At 32.6% G+C, this 21,094-nt stretch overlaps 1 protein-coding gene across 2 annotated transcripts in view; it reads right to left on the bottom strand.

Moving 5' to 3' along the window:
- LOC149778390 (plexin-B-like) overlaps positions 1–21,094 on the bottom strand; it is a 115,813-nt gene that overhangs the window by 24,637 nt on the left and 70,082 nt on the right. For both annotated transcript variants that reach the window (XR_016415497.1, XM_089939216.1), the window contains exons 14-21: positions 20,861–21,012; positions 19,288–19,393; positions 18,371–18,507; positions 17,996–18,169; positions 11,269–11,368; positions 10,178–10,408; positions 2,193–2,387; positions 1,186–1,429 (exon numbers count right to left, since the gene is read on the bottom strand). Coding sequence is in view for 1 of the 2 variants with exons in the window: in XM_089939216.1 (XP_089795342.1) it covers positions 1,186–1,429; positions 2,193–2,387; positions 10,178–10,408; positions 11,269–11,368; positions 17,996–18,169; positions 18,371–18,507; positions 19,288–19,393; positions 20,861–21,012 (1,339 nt within the window). In the remaining variant the exon portion in view is untranslated. The remainder of the gene's footprint in view (positions 1–1,185; positions 1,430–2,192; positions 2,388–10,177; positions 10,409–11,268; positions 11,369–17,995; positions 18,170–18,370; positions 18,508–19,287; positions 19,394–20,860; positions 21,013–21,094) is intronic.

The raw sequence follows: 21,094 nt of genomic DNA, 5'->3' as shown, positions 1-21,094 counted from the left end.
ATAAGTTTCGAGAGTGTCTGCACGATTTAGTGCCGTATATAAACGGATACCAAAACATCAGTTTTTTTGGTGACGTGGAGGTGGCCGTGGTAGTATGGGCACTGGAAAGTGCAGGCAGGCGATAGTTGTCTTATCTTGCATAAAGAGATCATAGGTTCGATACTAAGAAGAAACCCAGTATGGAACGAATTATTGAAATTGCTTGTTTAGTGTTAGGGTGTCAATATTTTGTAGTAATATTTGTTGTAATCAATGTCCCTAGATTCGTCAGCCATAAGGATTTTAATATCATCAACGTATAATATATATCAGTATATAGTATTAAGAGTAATTCTCCTTAGGCCAGTGCTAGGAGTCATGCTACATTACTCCCTTATTTAAATAAAACCTAACCTAGCCAGTGCCAAGTTTTCTTGGGACAAATAATGCATATATCTAAGTTTCGAGAGTGTCTGCACGTTCTACTGCCATATATGAAAGGACACCAAAACATCATTTTTGGTGATGTGGAGGTGGCCGTGGTAGTATGGGCACTGGAACGTGCAGGCTGGTGATAGCTGTCCAATCTCGCATAAAGAGGTCCTAGGTTCGACACCAAACAGAAACTGAATATGGAGCGAATTAATGAAATTGCATGTTTAGCGCTAGGCTGTCAATATTTGTAGTAATATTTGTAGTAATTAATGTCCCTAGATTCGTCAACCATAGGGATTTTAATATACATCCTCGTATAATTATATTAATAAGTATACAGTCTCAAGAGTAATTCTCCTTAGGCCAGTGCTTGGAAAAATGCTACATTACTCCCTTATATAAATAAAACCAATTATAAAGATATGAGCATGCTGAAAATGGAATTCGTCTAACCGGTAATAACATTACAACAATGCGAACACGCTTTCCATTGGACTTTTCTATACTGTAACATCATATGTTATAAATAAAATGTATGTGTAGAATACACGAAGCATGTTTGACCTATCACTTACCACTCGGCTAGCCTCGTTTCCTTAGAAGGAAAACTGTATCATTCTTGTGGATTATCAATCATACAGCATAACACTATATACATTTACTACATCAAACTATCAGGTAACGATACAGTGCACAGAGGAGCTGCATTATATCTACGAGCTCTGTACGCACACTGATCTCTAAACCTATCAAAGTGTTTCTGAAAACTACCTTCTCTGCACTGATTTCTGACTTCGCCTTCAATCCGATCCATCTGGAGCATGAAGTCCTTTTTCTGCTTCGTTGTTTTTCGTTTAATCACGATACATGCAATAAGCATCGACATTACCAACAGTACCACCACTAGGAAGACAGCAGATCCAGCGGCGATAATTATATTAAGTTTTGATTCTTCGTCTGACTGAAAACCGTAACGGAGACATCCAGCAAAGAAACTTATGTCGCCAATTTTGACCTGTGATGGTATATAAATATTTTGGATGAATATACTATTATGTCAACAAATTCTTCTATGTTTTGCAAGTGTTAAGTGAAAAAATATATAAAGACATACTGCATTTCAGATCATTAACATTTTTTTAACATTGTCAACTACTTCGTTGTCCTTTTATCTGAATTCGACTTTAGTTTTCATTGACACGTATGAAAACCATTCACTGCAACATTATTTTGTAACTGCTAAACGTTGTTCTTAACGAACCGCTGTAAATCGAGTACCTACACTTAAACATATACCCCATGTAACACTAGCCAGCTTAGCGAGTCCCTTTTTGTTATAATTGCTTGTAGACGTAATTAAGTGCACATGTATCATTATTCACTCTCCGCTTTAGGATTTACTATTTAAACATTGCCAAAACGTCGAATTTCTGAAATTTTCCAGTACTGTTATTGTTGTTCTTCTTTTTCTAGGACGTTAATAGAAGCATCAATATAATGCCTGCCATGGCCAGGTTTATTTTATATGAGAATACCAATTAGGAGTATCGCTATATTTGCGTGCCCTGGCCTGGTTTCAGTAGCGTCACTAGGGTTGGTGTCACCCAATGCCATGGACCTCCTTAGTGCACAAATATTCAAAAATTGTACAGACTATCATTTTGGTGTCACCCCCTCTGATGATCTCACCCGGTGCGGTTCGCACCCCCGGCATCCCCTAGTCACGCAACTGTCTGGTTATTTTACATGAGTCTATCAAATATGGATAATATACATACGATAATTTTCATATCAATTGCGGACGTTGATTTCTGCTGGTCTTCGGTAGAGTTGTCACAAGCAGCACCTTCAGGCTTGTCCGACGGCGGTCTACATAGTATTTCATCACTATTTAATGCTGTTACGTTGCAGGTACCATTTCCAACCAACACAGTAATATCACCCTTATCAGCGGCATCAGTTAGGTTGCTTCCCTAGAATTTAAGTACATGTTTTTTTTATTCAAAATCTGATATTCCAAACCTTCAATAATAATAATAATAAAACAAAATACAATTTTACCTGATTGCAAAAATTGGGTATGCCTTTATTTTATTTTTTTTAAAATTCTTTATGACTTTATATCTTTTAGTTACTTTATTATTAATATTCCATAGATCAGGAATTGTTATTTGAATTGCCCTGCTCATAGGTAATATACCTATTACACAATATGAGTGTAGGACGAGTTGTTGTTCCTAGTATCAATCGATAAAATCAAGAGCCTTCAAAGCTAGGTGGACTCGGGTCACAATTATTACCTCCGGTTAGGTACCCACGAATATTTTCAGTGTATCTTTTCCTCTCTCATTTTGATGGTGATATAATGGTTAAATTTAGGCATTGTTAGTATTGATTTATTATTATCCGGACACAAGGAAAGTTCTGTACTGAGAAACAAATGTAAAGACTATTTAGGAAAAAAATGTTTCATGAGATCTGTCAGTAGTATCTTCCAAAACGTTTCAAGTGGTATAAAATGTTTATCATTAATGACACATGAAATTTTCATTATATTGTGTATACTGAATTTAAAAAGTTAGAATACTGCAATTATAAATTAAAAAATTAATGTTTTAATAAAAGTTCAATACATTTTAAAAAAGAATTAATTTTTTTCTTCTCCCAGAAAATGCACATAATAGTATATGTTAGGTGAAACTCATTATTAACAGCATATATGTATTCCTACACCATATACAAGCTGCAACGGTCTATATGTTTGAAATTCGATCAGAGAAAATACCGTTCAAAGTCAGAATGGGGCCTTTATTCAAAACAAGTGAGTATATATTTCCCGCCGATCATTGCATTTATGTCATTAACGCTATTTATTTTGGTTCCAGTTAGTTAATGTATGTGTTTGTTATGGGGTGATTATGTGACTAACACATGTTTGCTTGTATTGTTTTCAGTAACTGTTTATAAACATAGTTATATGGTATTTTATGATAGGAATGAGATGAAAACTTGATAGTACAGGCCACTCAGGTTCTCATTTGTCATTTTAAATATCAGAGAATGAAACATGTTAAAACAAATATAGGTAAAAAGGGATAAAATATACTTTCCCCAAGACTATTTACCTTGGACGTAAGAAAACAGCAAAATAAACTAAGTCCAAAACAATGCATTCTTTTTTATTGTACATTTTTGTTAAGACATTGAATGTCAAAGTACTTAATTTCGGCATAAGCTGATATCCCATTCTTATGAACCATTTTACTTTATGTATTATTAATTTCTAATGATAGTGTTAACTGACACTCTAAACATTACATCATACATGTTCAAACAGATTGTTTGAATTTAACTTTGTATGTAACATGGTTACATATCACACATGAGCGAATATCCATATATCTGAGATTGTTTGGAATCGGAAGTTCACATAGGATCTCATTGTGCCGATAGTTGATATGTTAGGAATATATTTTGCCGTATACACTTAAAATATCCCAAACAGTATTTCGATCATGAATATGGTCATGTATGGAAACATATTTTAAGTTAGTGCTTTGACAGAGTGCAGTATTGTAGCATCAGCTGATATCACATTCCAGTGAAGCATTCAACTTAATAACTGATAATGGACACTCTTATAAATACAACAAAACTGTTTAATTAGACCACTTGAATTATGCTTCTCTAGTTTATCTTAATAAGCACATTGTTACGTATTCCACATATGCACATGCCAATCCTTGTCTACAAGTTTTTGGGATCGGAATTTCACATGTAATTTATGATATAGGATCTTTTAGTCCCTATAGTTGATCTGTGAGGTACATAATTGGCTGAATTCACTGAAAATATCCCAAAATATTATTTCCATCATGAATTAGCTTCCCTGTAGTAATATCTCTTGATTTACTGCATTGTCACTTAACTTCTCTCTATACTGATATGTACCAATTTTTGCACCAATAATCAAACCTCACCATCGCCATACTACATTAACTGTATGATAGCTAGTGCGCCTTATTAGTTATTTAGCCTGTACATGGGTGAACATAATCAAACAAACACTTCTAGAAACCTAATATACATTTGGTATAAATAGTCACTTTAAGGCATACCCATTGCTACCCATTTATGAGTGTGACTATGTCAAGTGTCATTGTTTATTCATGTGCTCGTACCCCTCGTGACATTTTTAAATCTCCATATATAACATTTTAATTTCATTTATGAGTGTGACTATGTCAAGTGTCATTGTTTATTCATGTGCTTGTACCCCTCGTGTCATTTTTAAATCTCCATACCTATAACATTTTAATTTCATTTACCTACATGTTCCTGATCTTTTAGATTAAGTGAGCATCCAGTTTGTTATCTGTAACAAGGTGGACGAGCTGGATTAGTTTGGAAGCTGTCCAGTAGTCAGGTGGTGATGTCAAATTTCATTAAGACATGTCCAATGCACCCGTCATAACTGACCAGGATTAGTTCATATTACCTCACTGATATATAGCACCTCAAAGACATGGCTTAGGTCTTTATGAGAGAGATGAGCACCATTGTTCAGTAAAGTAGAGCCTCACTGGAGTGGTATTTTCCTATTATATTGTGACAGTTTTGTTGGTATTTATACTGAAAAGCAATGCAGTTTTGCTAAACAAAATCCATGGTACTTGACCCATTAAAATAGAAACTTTGAGTGCGCTATTAATCATACTAACAATTGGCTGGGTACCTGACACAGAAAATATAGAATATATCAAGTATCACGCAAATTCTTTTGAAAAGTCATATTGCAATTTACTGAAAAAATTAAAGTGAGCTATCATGCGTCACAATCATTTTACAAAATGTTATACGTTGTAAGACCCAAGCTTCCACTTCTTTTAAATACCATTGCTTCCACTTGTTTTAAATACCATTAGTCTACTTTGAGGCTTAAAATATCTATGGAAATAAAAGATTTGCAAAAATATAATTTGTTAAATTCAAATGTTTCTTTAAAATTCTATAAAACATTATTTTATCAATGCTTCTATTTCAAACATATTTACAGTTAAAAATAATCTCCTATTACAATTAAGTGCTTACTGTATTAAAAAATTTGTGTAATTAAGGGAGATATAACAAATGTATTTTTGGCTTCTTAAGATCACTAGGCACAAAATTTGCACCTTGTAGAACACCAATACTACACACTTTCTCACATGTTTCACTCACCTTGTAAGGTATGAAATTTAAAAAGACTTCGTGTGTAAAGTTGAAGTTGGTGTGCTATGCGAATATAAAGGTTAGACTAAAATGGGCCATAAATAACTTGGCCTGATAGGAAATGGGCCATAAATAACTTGGCCTGATAGGAATTGGGCCATAAATAACTTGGCCTGATAGGAATTGGGCCATAAATAACTTGGCCTGATAGGAATTGGGTCATAATTATTACATCCGGCTCAGTACCCACGAGTGTAGTCCCAGTCTATTTTACATTTTTCCTCTCTCATTTTGGTGGTGATGTAAGAGTTCGATTTAGGCATTCATGGTATTGATTTTAATGTAATTATTAATTCGTTAGAATGTGAGCATTATGACGTGGTTGTCTGTGCGCATTTCGGCGACAGTGCACAGTGAGTACTGAGGCGTTGATGTTAATCCGAAAGTGAAATTTGTGAGCCACTGTACAGTACTTTGTTTATTGAACATCCTCTCAAACCAAGTGACAAATAATCTATGCCAAGAACTTCGGTGTAAATCCATCTTTAAAAGTATTTTAGATTAAGATATGATTTATTATAATTAGACACAGTGAAATGTTCAGTACTAAGAAAAAACTTTTGAGACTATATAGGAAAAATAATTATGACTTGTGTCCAGGTGTAGTAGGTTGTTTACATTGACCAGAAAGTGGAGACCAGTGTTTGAAATAGCTTCTAGTTAACTAAACTGTTCCATTTTTACTTTTACACAAACCTGTGGGATTTTGGCATATGCTTCTTCAATAGAAATCCGTGTTAGGACATTCAACTTCTAAGCACCCGCAGCTATTGTGATTAATATTTCATCTACACTTGCTCTAAATCCAGACCTGGCAAACTGACCATTATCTAAGCCTCGATTTGTGCATCATTTCTGTTTTCATCTTTGTATATGCGGAAGGTCTTAAATGCGCAATGGCATTTGTTTATAGGAAATAGACCGAAATGCAATATGCTGAATGGATCATACAAATATTCCTTTTTGTATATCTGTTGGATTATTAACATAAATATTAATACTGTGTTTGCTATAAGGTACATATGTTGATCATATTTCCTCAAATTGGAAAAAGGATTACTTTTGGCGAAAGGGAGATTCATTATACGAAAACAACCTATTACGTAAATGTAAATGTGGACTAGAATCATAAACCTTTTTTTCTTAATTTTCCAACAATACGAAATGAAACCATGCCTGGAAAACTGATACTGGCTTGCGAAATTAAATCATAAAACTGTTGCTTTCAATTTAAACTTGAAAGTCTATTATGATACTAATAAATTTATATATTATAAGCATAATAATACAATTGATTACAGACGTAATTTAAATTTGTAAATTCCATTCGCATCACAAAGACTGAGCCCGTTATGTTAATGTAAAATGTTATAACGGTTAGTATTCTATTTTATATTACATGTAAATAATGTTTTATTAATCAAGATATTAAAGAATGGAGGTAAGGAACGTGAAACGTAATTTACTTAGTTACTTATCATATATACTTGATTCATGTATGTGTGTTCTTGTGTATGTGTGTATTTGTGCATGTATTATTGTGTATGTTTGTGTGTATTTGTGCGTGTGTTATTGTGTATGTGTGTGTGTTCTTTGCTCTACTTGCCTCCACGTAAATCTTTTTCCAAAATTGTATCAGCATTTTACAACACAGTATTGTTGAATTAAAGCAAAATTTCGAAACATTTTTATACAAGGGAAATACTATAATTCTATTTCGCATAAACTGCTCCATTTCACTCCATGTAATAAAAGAACTCCATTGCGCGTGTAAGACCTACCGTTCTCTCTCTCTCTCTCTCTCTCTCTCTCTCTCTCTCTCTCTCTCTATATATATATATATATATATATATATATATATATATATATATATATGCTCTGTACCCTACACTGGTTATCCATTCGATCCAGAATCAAACACAAAACTTGTTCTCTGTGCTACGTTTCACTGTCGGACTCTAGTCTAACATACCTATCAGACCTCACCCATGTGTACACACCAGCAAGATACTTACGCTCCTCTTCTGACAATCGTATACTCATTATTCCCACTATGAAAACAAAGTCATATGGACAGCGTTCTTTTGCATAACAGGGCTCAGCAACGTGGAATGAATTGCCCACTGAACTTAGACACAAAGACACAGTGATCACATTCAAGAGGGCTCTCAAAACTCACTTATTTCGACTGCAAGAACAAACTTAAAGGCCTAATAATGTTTCCTACCTGAAATATTCTCAGTATGTTTTTATTTCTTAATGTTTTTCTAATTTCATGGTGTTTGTTTTTGTAATAATATTATTATATGTTTTTTTATTATCTTATAGGTGTTGTCTAATGTAAAGCGCTTAGGGCTTCTAAACATTAGTCGCTATACAAAGTCCTCATTATTATTATTATCATTACTGCGTTTAGTTCATTGACATGACAATATTCAAATGCTCCAGAATTAAAGCTTTACTATAAAATAATTTTCCCAACACTATCTGCGTTTTTGCACCTTATTGCTTTCCGACAATTGATGTTGTTAGTGTTGTGTTATTTAACTCAATATCTGAAATAAAATCAACATGTTTTATGCATGCATATAGTTTGCCTGTGTTTGTACTCGTACAAATAGGGCATACTATGATATTAATTTCTCAGCAGGGAGCTCCTAGTTTTGAAATTTCATTTTAAAACTGGCCATTGGATTCTTTTGCTTTATAAGATGATTCCAATCCTTCTGCAGTGCCTGCTGTACAAGGACGGAACTTCTCATGCATTCGGTGATAACAATACAGACTGTGTCAGGTGTATAGCATTCCAAATGAGAACACAATAAGCCCAAATGATTTTATCTTGCAAAAAGGGAATACGAGGTATTATAGATTTGTTATTGATACGAAAACGACAGAAATGCTTGGCGGAGCTTCATTTCTTATAAAATCAATGTCAGTGATAAACTAAAATAAACACTGAGTAAATATACAGCTGGAAAAAGCCTAAAAAGAACGCATAATCCTTATCTAGTTTGGTTTGGTTATGGTGAATTGATGACGCTGTAATGATTTCACTACATCACAGTCTATTTGAATCAAAATTCCATTAATCCTTTACCTCAGGCAAGCGTCTTTGGACGCCTCTAATCCATTCGCATGGAAGCGCCTTTTGACGCCTGCTGTAAACATCAGCCATTTTGATCTGGTTTTCGTAGCGCCACCTTCGGGGAAAACCCCACTATTAGATACTACATTCATTTCTGCGAATGACGATTACGTCAGATCACGTGGTCGCTGTTTATGCACTGGTTGATATCTGCTATTTAAAGTAACTGGGTCATAATCTCCACTCTCCAAAATGGCGGTCACGGATTTCATTCAGTATTTACAAAGTTTTCACAATTAGAATCACAACTATGAAAAATTCAATAACTCAGGTAAAGGTTCTGATATTGATGACATGACGATGAACGAGTTCACTCAAAATTTTAAAGCACATACAAAATTCTTCCGTGAAAAATAATTACACAGCTATAACAATCGGACTTTGATCTTAAATTTTTTCCACATATAATAGATGTGTACCAAAAATGTAAAATGGTTAAAACTGCTGTTAAACGTAACATACACTACATTGCTTAACAGTTCACAGGCAGGCCTATGCGTATGCTGTCGACTAGGCAACAGGTGTTCTATTTATAGCATGCTGCACTTTGTCACCATGCTCTATGAGGTAAAGGGTTAAGTCATTCAAGTCAAGGTATTTATTCAAAGCATGAATTACCTTTCAATAATGCCATTCAAGTCAAAGTATTTATTCAAAGCATGAATTACATTTCAATAATGCCATTCAAGTCAAGGTATTTATTCAAAGCATGAATTACATTTCAATAATGCCATTCAAGTCAAAGTATTTATTTAAAGCATGATTACATTTCAATAATGCCATTCAAGTCAAAGTATCTATTCAAACCATGAATCATAAAGGCAGTTGTAATACTGTTCAAAGTTTCGCGATTTGGCAGATAAATATATAGGTAACATGGAAAACTGATTTCATAATGAGATATACAATGCAGAACAAACATATGACCTTTTCTTCATTTGGATTATTTTACAATTGAATGAAGAACATAGGGAGGTGGCAGTGGAGAATAATTCGCCGTTTAAATTCTGTATTAGAATACCCAAGTTCATAATAATTATCAGTTATCTGCATACCTACCTAACTACTTACATACATACACACATACCTAAATACGTAGACAATCAGATAATCACTGATATGCTCTTCTAGATTTGTAGACGGTATATATATATATATATATATATATATATATATATATATATATATATATATATATATATATATATATATATTTGTGTGTGTGTGTTTGTCTATGTATGTATGTATATATGTATGCATGCATGCATGCATGCATGTATGTATGTATGTATGTATGTATGTATGTATGTATGTATGTATTTGACAACTTTGTGGAATAATTACCTTTATGCTGAGAATCTCTGTATTCGCCATAGGAGTTTTAAATTGGTTAATGATGGGGTCATCTAAATATGTTATCTCTGAAGATATGTTGTGGAAATAGTGTGTTAAGTTTTTGACAGACTCAACTTTGTCCATTATGAAAGCCACCCTAGGTTTATGGTCTTCTGAGCTCTTGTGTATGTTTCTCGGGCTTGGGCACACAATGGCAGTGGAGTTAACATTTGCACAGACCTTGAATGTCATAAAAAAAGATTGTGTACATATATGTATTGAAACAAATATAATTAAACATATTTGAGAGTTTAAATTCGTTCCAAGGAGGAATCGCCTAGTTCTCATGCACGAGAGCTCTAAACCACTCGGCCAAACACTAGTTCTCTAAATGGATTAGAGCGAGGTCGAATAAGAGGGCTCTAGGTTCACGAGAACCAGATTGCTAGATACATCCATCCATGAATGATGTAATTTTCATATTTTCATCTGCAGTAAAATATAATTGGGCTTTGAATAATAATGCAAGTCATTTAAAGATACAAGATAAACTGTTGCAAATGGGATGTCTTTTTTGAGATGAATTAATGATTGTTATTGTCCATAAATTTGGTCTATTGAATGAAAAGTGTGTGTGTATGTGTGTGATTTACATTTTTATCGTAGCTTTAACACTTTTATCATATCAATAAAAAGAAATATAGACTTCTAATAAATATTTTATTGAAGTATAGAAGGCACGTAGGAAAATTACTTATGCTTTCTGACCTTGAATTTACGTATATTCTTGAACAGTATATCAAATATCATCATGAAACATTCATGACTTTTAATCATATAGGAGTTGATAGTATCATTTAAAATTAGGAACTTACACTTTCTGCATATTAAGAAAAATTGCTAAATGGTTTTTTATATATATTTTTTTATTTTTACAAATGCCTATAATGTAAATCAAGTCACAAGGTCATTCATTCTTTTGATATATGTACAAATATTCTGATGAAGTAATACTGTTATATCGGAAAATATAGACTTCGTGTTGCTTTGCTTTCGGTTATGGTACAGTTTACATTCTGATAGGAAATGGTTATACTTACTCGTGTAGGCGTTTCTGTCCCATTGTTGTACACAAGATATATCATTGGTTGCTGAATAATGTATAAGTCTCCACCAGTAACAGTAATCTTTCTGCCACCACTGTCCAAAAAGGAAAGTATATTGTAAGCATTGAAAGAATAATAGTTATTTATTAAAATTATTATTATTATTAATTAATTATTATTAATAACATGATTTGATATAATTTTAATATCTTTTCTCATAAGCATTCCATGCAACCTGCTAATTGTAAATAAATCTTTCCGCATAGGTGAAAAGGTACGATCTTCTGATTAACACAGATCCATAAGTATTCTACCAAAAAGAAATCCTCAGAATAAAAGAGTGAGTACAAAGTTTTGTATGAAGTGTAAGCATAAGTCCCTCGAAAGTAGTGATGCACTACTGACAGAACGGAATTTGCGGGAATCCAAGAGAAGTTTATTTTGCCTGTCCTTTAAGTCCTTAAAACGTGGAGTATTTAACCATTTCAGATAAGTTTAAGAAACTCCATTATACCAGCAAAATATTTTCTTGTTTTACATATTTATTCATAAGTTCATAAGATACGTACAAGACAAAAAGCATGTAGCCTTGACCCTGATATCATGTGTACTAGATCACTAAATTCGTCTCAGATACTGTCAGTGTATATCCTTGTGCTTAGATTAATTACAGTCTTTATTATTATTTTAAAAAAATCAATTTTTTAAACATCTTCATTCAAGATATTCGTCAGAAATATTTACAAACTTGGTTTAATAACATCCCATCAATATTTGTATGTGTTATCAAACCCTGTGACACTGAAAACAATATCAGAGTGTTGCCTATAGACTCTTTCATCCGACTGCAACTCAGTACATATCAGATCAATATTCACTATGTTCATATTCATTTATATACGTAAAAGCCACTGTGTTCATTTTCATTTATATAAGTACAAGCCACTGTGTTCATATTCATTTATATATGTTCAAAGTGGCATATTCATTTACATATGTACAAAGTGGCATATTCATTCATATATGTACAAGCCACTGTGTTCATATTCATTAATATTTGTACAAGCCACTATGTTCATATTCAGTTATATATGTACAAGCCACTGTGTTCATATTCATTTATATATGTACAAGCCACTGTGTTCATATTCATTTATATATGTACAAACCACTGTGTTCATATTCATTTATATACATACAAGTCACTGTGTTCATGTTCATTTATATAAGTACAAATATAAATACAAGTCATTGTGTTCGTATTCATTTATATATGTATAAATCACTTTGTTCATGTTCATGTATATATGTACAAGCCACTGTGTTCATGTTCATTTGGATACGTACAAGCCACTGTGTTCATATTCATTCAGATATGTACAAGCCACTATGTTCATATTCATTTAAATATGTACAAGCCACTGTGTTCATATTCATTTATAGATGTACAAAGTGGCATATTCATTTATATATGTACAAGCCACTGTGTTCATATTCATTTATATATGTACAAGCAACTGTGTTCATATTCATTTATATATGTACAAGCCACTATGTTCATATTCATTTAAATATGTACAAGCCACTGTGTTCATATTCCTTTATATATGTACAAAGTGGCATATTCATTTATATATGTACAAGCCACTATGTTCATATTCATTTATATATGTACAAGCCACTGTGTTCATATTCCTTTATATATGTACAAAGTGGCATATTCATTTATATATGTACAAGCCACTATGTTCATATTCATTTATATATGTACAAGCCACTGTGTTCATACTCATTTATATATGTACAAGCCACTGTGTTCATACTCATTTATATAAGTACAAGTCATTGTGTTCATATTCATTTATATGTGTATAAATCACTGTGTTCATGTTCATGTATATATGTACAAGCCACTGTGTTCATGTTGATTTAGATACGTACAAGCCACTGTGTTCATATTCATTCAGATATGTACAAGCCACTGTGTTCATGTTGATTTAGATATGTACAAGCCACTGTGTTCATATTCATTTATATATGTACAAGCCAAAGTGTTCATGTTTATTTATATATGTTCAAAGTGGCATATTTATATACATACAAGCCACTGTGCTCATATTCATTTATATATGTACAAAGTGGCATATTCATTCATATATGTACAAGTCACTGTGTTCATATTCGTTTATATATGTTCCAAGTGGCATATTCATTTATATATGTACAAAGTGGCATATTCATTTATATATGTACAAAGTGGCATATTTGTTTATATATGTAGAAGTCATTGTGTTCATATTCATTTATATATGTACAAGTCACTGTGTTCATATTATTTTATATATGTACAAAGTGGCATATTCATTTATATATGTACAAGCCACTGTGTTCATATTCATTTATATATGTACAAGCCACTGTGCTCCTTTTTATTTATATATGTACAAGCCACTGTGCTCCTTTTTATTTATATATGTACAAGCTACTGTGTTCACATTCATTTAAATATGTACAAGCCACTGTGTTCATGTTCATTTAGATATGAACAATATAAAGTATAGAGAAATAAAATAACAAGTATGATTAAAGTTCTGCAGCAGCAAAATCTCTAAAGAGGTATGTTTCTCTATTCCACCAGTATCAAAAAACTTTGTTAAAAAATGTCTCAGTGAACTTGATACATGACTTGATGAGATTGAGCCATGACAAATTAGATCTTTTGCCTCTGCTATTGTAGATAGCATAACATTCATAATTAATTTAAGTATTGCAACTTCATCTGTACCCAAAATATGGAAAACTGCAAAAGTATCTGCTATTCACAAATCTGGTTCTAAGGATGATGCTGATAACTACCAACCAATCTCAAAACTACCAAACTTGTCAAAATTAATTGAAAAACATGTCCATGACTCATTCATGTCATATTTAACCAAATGCTTGCTTTTACACCCTACTCAATCAGGCTTTAGACAGAAACATTCATGTGAGACTGCCTTGATCTCCCTAACTGATAAATGGCTTCAAGCACTTGACCAAGGTAGAATAATAGGATCTGTGTTTGTAGATTTCAGGAAAGCTTATGACATGGTGGATCATGAAATCCTTTTGAAGAAACTGAAAATCTACCAGTGTGATAAAAGAACAATTAGATGGTTTACTTCTTACTTAAGTGAGAGAACACAACATGTTTACATAAATAATTGTTCTGTCTGAACCTGAAACAATTAGATATGGAGTACCACAAGGCTCAATTCTAGGTCCACTACTATTCATTTTATTTATTAATGACCTACCACTTTTACTAAGAGACTCAATATCATCTACAGATCTCTGTGCAGATGACACAACATTGTCAGATATCCAAAACACAAAGCATGAACTCGAAATTTCTTTACAGAATGCCCTAAGCAAACTGGAAAATTGGTGCACTAGTAATGGCATGGTGGTAAATACTGGTAAAACTAAAATATTACTTATCTCAATACGGCAAAGAAGGACAAATCTTGATAGTGATGAACTATGTCTGACAAGGAAGGATAAAAATTTGCATATGGTCTGTCATGATAGACTACTTGGTGTTCTGGTAGATAATAACCTATCATGGACTGAACATGTCAAACATATCAGTAAAAAAAGTCAATTCAAGTGTATGTCTTCTCAGTATGATAAGACATTTTCTCCCTGAAAGGCACAGAAAACTATTTTATAACAGTTACATACAACCCAATTTATACAGTATGGGGTAATTCAAATGATAAAAACATAGCAAAGCTTGAACATCTTAAAAGAGAGCATTTGGGCTAATATCAATCCAGAAAGAAAGCAGTGAAAATTTAACTGGTAGGTTAAAAATATTACCTATTATAGACCAAATCCTTTTGAGAAAAGCCAAATTAATGTACAGGATATCTCATAATAGTGCTCCTGAATATTTTCAATCACTATTCCAGTATAGGCTACCTGGTAATAACCCCCACCTGCGATCCATGTCTACCAAACAGTATAAAATTCCCAGACGAAATAAGGAGTTATTTAAAAAAAGTTACCAGTTGAGATTAGAAATGCCCACTCTATTTCCTTCTTCCAAACCCAATATATGCAGTGGCTTCAGAGATGCAGCTAAAATAAATAAATTCCTTTGTATGAGGGCCTCAAGGTAGATTAGCTTTTAGCTAATTGTGTTACCCACTTGAAATAAAGTCATTATTATTATTATTATGTAGAAGCCACTGTGCTCATATTCATTTATACATGTACAAGCCATTGTGTTCATATTCATTTATATATGTACAAAGTGGCATATTCATTTATATATGTACAAGCCACTGTGTTCATGTTTATTTATGTATGTTAAAAGTGGCATATTCTTGTATGCACATACAAGCCACTGTGCTCATATTCATTTATATATGTTCCAAGTGGCATAGCCATTTATATATGTACAAAGTAGCATATTCATTTAGATATGTACAAACCATTGTGCTCATATTCGTGTATATATGTACAAGCCACTGTGTTCATATTCATGTATATATGTTCATAGTGGCATATTCATTTACATATGTACATAGTGGCATATTCATTTATATATGTACAAAGTGGCATATTCATTTATATATGTACAAGCCACTGTGTTCCTATTCATTTATATATGTACAAGCCACTGTGCTCATATTCATGTATATATGTACAAAGTGGCATATTCATTTATATATGTTCAAAGTGGCATTTTCATGTATATGAGTACAAAGTGGCATATTCATTTATATATGTTCAAAGTGGCATATTCATTTATATATGTACAAAGAGGCATATTCATTTATATATGTAAAAGCCACTGTGTTCATATTCATTTATATATGTACAAGCCACTGTGCTCATATTCATGTATATATGTACAAAGTGGCATATTCATTTATATATGTTCAAAGTGGCATATTCATTTATATATATACAAAGTGGCATATTCATTTATATATGTACAAAGTGGCATATTCATTTATATATGTACAATCCACTGTGTTCATATTCATTTATATATGTACAAAGTGGCACATTCATTTATATATGTACAAAGTGGCATAATCATTTATATATGTACAAAGTGGCATATTCATTTATATATGTACAAAGTAGCATATTTATTTATATATGTACAAAGTGGCATATTCATTTATATATGTTCCAAGTGGCATAGTCATTTATATATGTACAAAGTAGCATATTCATTTATATATGTACAAAGTGGCATATGTATTTAGATATATACAAAGTGGCATATTCATTTATATATGTACAAAGTGGTACATTCATTTTTATATGAACAAGGCGCTGTGTTGATATTCATTTATGTATGTACAAGCCAGTGTTCATAAGTACAAAGAAGTACAAAAGGCAAGCAGTGACCATTTGACCTAATCCAATATCAAGAAGGTCTGGTTTTCAGACGTGCTGTTGCTTAGATGCGTATAATTTGATTTAGAATTAACTTACATATTGCCCAAGATGTTTAAGTAAACAGCCTAATATCAATGTCTCCATAAGATGAAGAGAGGTAGAAATAACATGATGTATGCAGTGACACGTCTGAAGATTGACCAGCATATTTTCATTCAATACAACTACATCGATGCAACCTTCAGTTCAGGAGATGAAGGCACAGACAGATTTTCAAGATGGCCATCCGGTAAGCCATCTTAGAAGGTAGATTGGCGTCATTTTAATATGAGACCAATTACATAAAGCAATCAGTATTTGGAACGAGAGACAATCAGTAGAGGAGAAGAGGCTGTCAGAAGATCACAACAACGGCCATTATAGCAGACATTTCGGTTGGTCAAATTAGCATCATTTTTACTTAGGACCAACTTGATGTTGCAAGAAGCATTCGTGTATAGACCCTAAGTCGCTACCTGTAAAGAAGGAGAAACAATAAAAGAAACTGAGATCGACGCAGTTGCAGCTATTGTGCCTTGTCAGATAAAAATCATTTAATTTTGAACACATTACATATCAGAATATCTGTTTCAGTGTAATTCCATATCAGTATGCCATCTATTCAAGAGAAGGAGCGATAACAATATTCTCAAGACGGCCGTAGAGTCACTTATTTGAACAGCAGCTCTTAATCGTTTTAAAGTGTGATCAATTGCATATGATAAGAAATGTTTTAGCGAAAACTCTTTGTCGATACGACCATCTGGTTAAGATGGATAGCAAGAACACGAATTTTAGTAAGGAAGTCTGTTCAGAACCATTTTCATATAGAGTCAACTACGTATTACGTTAAGTCTTATGTTGGAAGTCCCAATTCAATAGGCCATTCGTTCAAAGCACCAAAAAAAGAAACGATAGTTTTTTTGTCTCTGCTCAGTAGCGCAGAAACTCCAGATGAATATTACATAAGAATATATCTACCTTCATGGTGTATATGTTCGTCAGGACGACATCATCGATGAGTAAAACTTTTTGTATGGGGTAACAAAAAATTATTTATATCACTATTTTGGCACAAAAAAATTCACAGGAAATGAACCTAATATCTGGACTATTAATTTTATACAATTCCTGATTATCAGAAGAAATAATCAATGAAAATCTCATTGCATTCCTGTTTTGCAGGATTCTTAAATGGTCCGTAAAATTTTTCTTGATAATTATAACTTTTGCCTACTAATGACGGAGTAATTTTCCTTCACTTTATTTAAATTAGGATTACCCGTTAAAACTTTTGAGTGGGTAAATATTCCATATAGTAGGGTCGTCTTTGTACTCAAATGTTACGTTTTTTCCGATCTCAAGAACACCACTGAAATTCATGGACACAATATGTGCTGAAACATTTCCTCTGTTTGCTTCTGTCTCACAGGTGACGCTTGACGAAGTTTCTTGACTGAAATATACGTGAGCAAAATTTTTTAAATTTGACGAGTAGTTTAAATTTAGTAAGCAATAATCAATAATTAATGAAATTATAATAAATCAGTTTTTATTACGCAACATACAAATAATATAAATGGTATGTAAGGATATATTTGTTCATACAGGGGAATATATAATCGTTATATAATGTACAATATATAATCAAGCTAACCTAATGTTCCGGCAGATCATGTCTCCAATAATGACCGATACGTTATTCCCGGTGTCTAACAACTGGCCGGTAATTCTTACACGAGAACCACCAGATTTTGGTCCGAGATTTGGAAAAATCTTGGTTATGATAGGTTTCTGTGTTAAAAAAATAATATAATATAATATAATATAATGTAATATAATATAATATAATATAATGTAATATAATATAATATAGTTAATATAATATAATATAACGTAATAATATAATATAATATAATCATTATGATAATACATTATTAAGAATATATTCAGCTAAGTGCTTGGGGGAGACACAATCTGACTGTCAATTCATATTACTGGGTTTGCATATTTTCTTGATGTCTGTATTATTTTATCACTTAGTAATATTTGCAAATCGCTTCAAGTATCGAAACAATTTTAAAATCCTTAACATCAAGGATAATGAAAAAGTACATGCATTAATGTTTTCCTTTAAAAATAACACTTATCTAACGGTTTGGATAATGTGTTTCCAAATTTATCGTAATCATCCATGTACTTTAAATGAAGTATAATCGAGCATTTAGTGTGTGATGTGATGTGATGTGATTTTGATTTTTAACGTAGCTTTAACAATTTTTCAGTCATATCGCTACGATGTCTGTAATGTGGCAGTTTATAGTGATGTCTAGCACTGGAGCATCATGCCGCAGACATGTAGCATGATGTCCCACCCAGTCACATTATCCTGACACCAGGCCGACCAGTCCTAACACTAACCTCTTAATGCTGAACGCCAAGCGAGCATTTAAACAATCCTTGTTCTGTGTTGTCATAGTCAAGGGCGTAAATCCTAGGTCGTATTGTGCAACTCTGGGAATTAATAAAGGACAAAACAAATTAAAAAATGAAAGGAAAAGGAAAAAGGCTTACTTGAAACGAATATTGCTCTGTGAAGTTCACATTTTCTTTGCCTGGAAGGCTCACGGTAACACTGACTCGGGTCTGAGTTCCAAACGGCTCTAAACGACAGACTATCCTGTTTGGTAAAAAAGTGAAATGGAATAAATGAAACTTTGCAGATGGGCATTTTCTATATCTGAATAAAGTTCAAGTATCAAATAATAGATTTATTTATTAGATTTCCATATTAAAAGCTTTGATGCAGTAACTAGAGGATATCAAGGATTATTTATACGAGTAATTTTCGTCTTTCATGTTAAAATGACTTTAAGGAACATAAAAATCGATACTGAAACTTGTTTACATGTAACCAAGATTAACCACATAGGAATTCTCTTTTAAAAATCAAGTCTTTCATGCTGAAAAAAAACATTTTCACTCAATATGGTATAATATGTTCATTTAAGCTGGAAAATGATTTCATTCCACCTGGTAAAATGAAATACTAATGGTAATTTACACTGGGTACTATTTTGTGCCTGGACATTCAAAATTTTGTGCCTGGGACATTCAAAAGTTTGTGCCTGGGACATTCACAATTTTGTGCCAGGGACATTCTGCCTTTCATTTGTTACGTGTTTAGGCTTGAATAAACAGTAACACAGAAAGAGTGAGGACAACAAGCTTTTTAAAATTTAACAAACAATTTATTTTCCTGGAAAATTCTCTAGAAATGAAAAAAAGGAGAAGAACTTACGGTTTCAAGAATCAAGTCCAAAAATAATCTAAGAATAATCCACGAATTAAATTATAAAAGTCCTAGTAATAAATGTTATAATAATTTCAAATTCGAATCCTGATGTAAAATCCAAGATGGATGACGATGACGTATGATGTAGTCAGTACTGTGCTTATCTACAGTTCCTTGTAGAAATACAAATAATGGCACTCCGATGTTGGAAATCCAAATTAAATTAGTAAGCAATACCTTTCCAAAATTTCTTTGTGAGCACTCCTCAAAATATTTCCAGAGAATAAAGAATGAATCCTTTTGAAATCCAAATGATCTGAAGATAATTATAACTTAAAATCTGACTACAACAAATTAACTTGGCATCAGTGTGAAAAGCCCCAAAACTTAGAAATCTTTCTCGAAACAGAGATTATACTGTATCATAAGACGCAGTTTCGTAATTCCCCCAAGTTGCGAAATCAGAGGTGAGGGGGTTACATGATCATGTTTATATCACATACACAGAATATGGCTTTGATTAGACCAATGATTTTATTTCCAGAATAAAAATTTTAAAAAGTGTTTACTTCTTAACCCACGTAGTCCCATCATGACCTTGACAACAACCGATCAGTTTAAAATAAAACAGAACTTTGTTTACTAATTTTGAACCCAGGTCAGAATTTAGATCAACACCTGTTGTTTATAAACTAACAGGCAAGGTCAAACAATTTTCTGCAAAAGTATCATCTGTAGTGAAAAAAATACATTATAATAGAATACAAAATTTAAAACTAACAAACAATTAAATTAAAAATAAACCTGATTAAATCAGATATACATTACACAATTGTCACATTTTAAAGTTACCTTTTAGATGGTTTATATTCTTTCTCAATCGGCGAACATCGTTTTCCTCCAACTGTGACTGAATTGTTCACGTCCACAAATTTGACGCCTAAATTTTTTCCCTCGATGGTAATGACAGCACTGGCATTGAAATGGGCAGTCAGGGGTGTCACCTGCTCAAAGCATACATAAATAAATCAAGCGCTTATCTTGAAGAAAGAAACGAAATAACACAAAAACAAACAAAAAATGAAT

Source organism: Sinohyriopsis cumingii, chromosome 17 (genome assembly GCF_028554795.1).
Source record: "Sinohyriopsis cumingii isolate HCF-2022 chromosome 17, ASM2855479v2, whole genome shotgun sequence".
NCBI classification, from domain to species: domain Eukaryota; kingdom Metazoa; phylum Mollusca; class Bivalvia; order Unionida; family Unionidae; genus Sinohyriopsis; species Sinohyriopsis cumingii.
The sequence above is the reverse complement of the archived record's forward strand: the minus strand, read 5'-3'. Positions and strand labels throughout refer to the sequence as shown.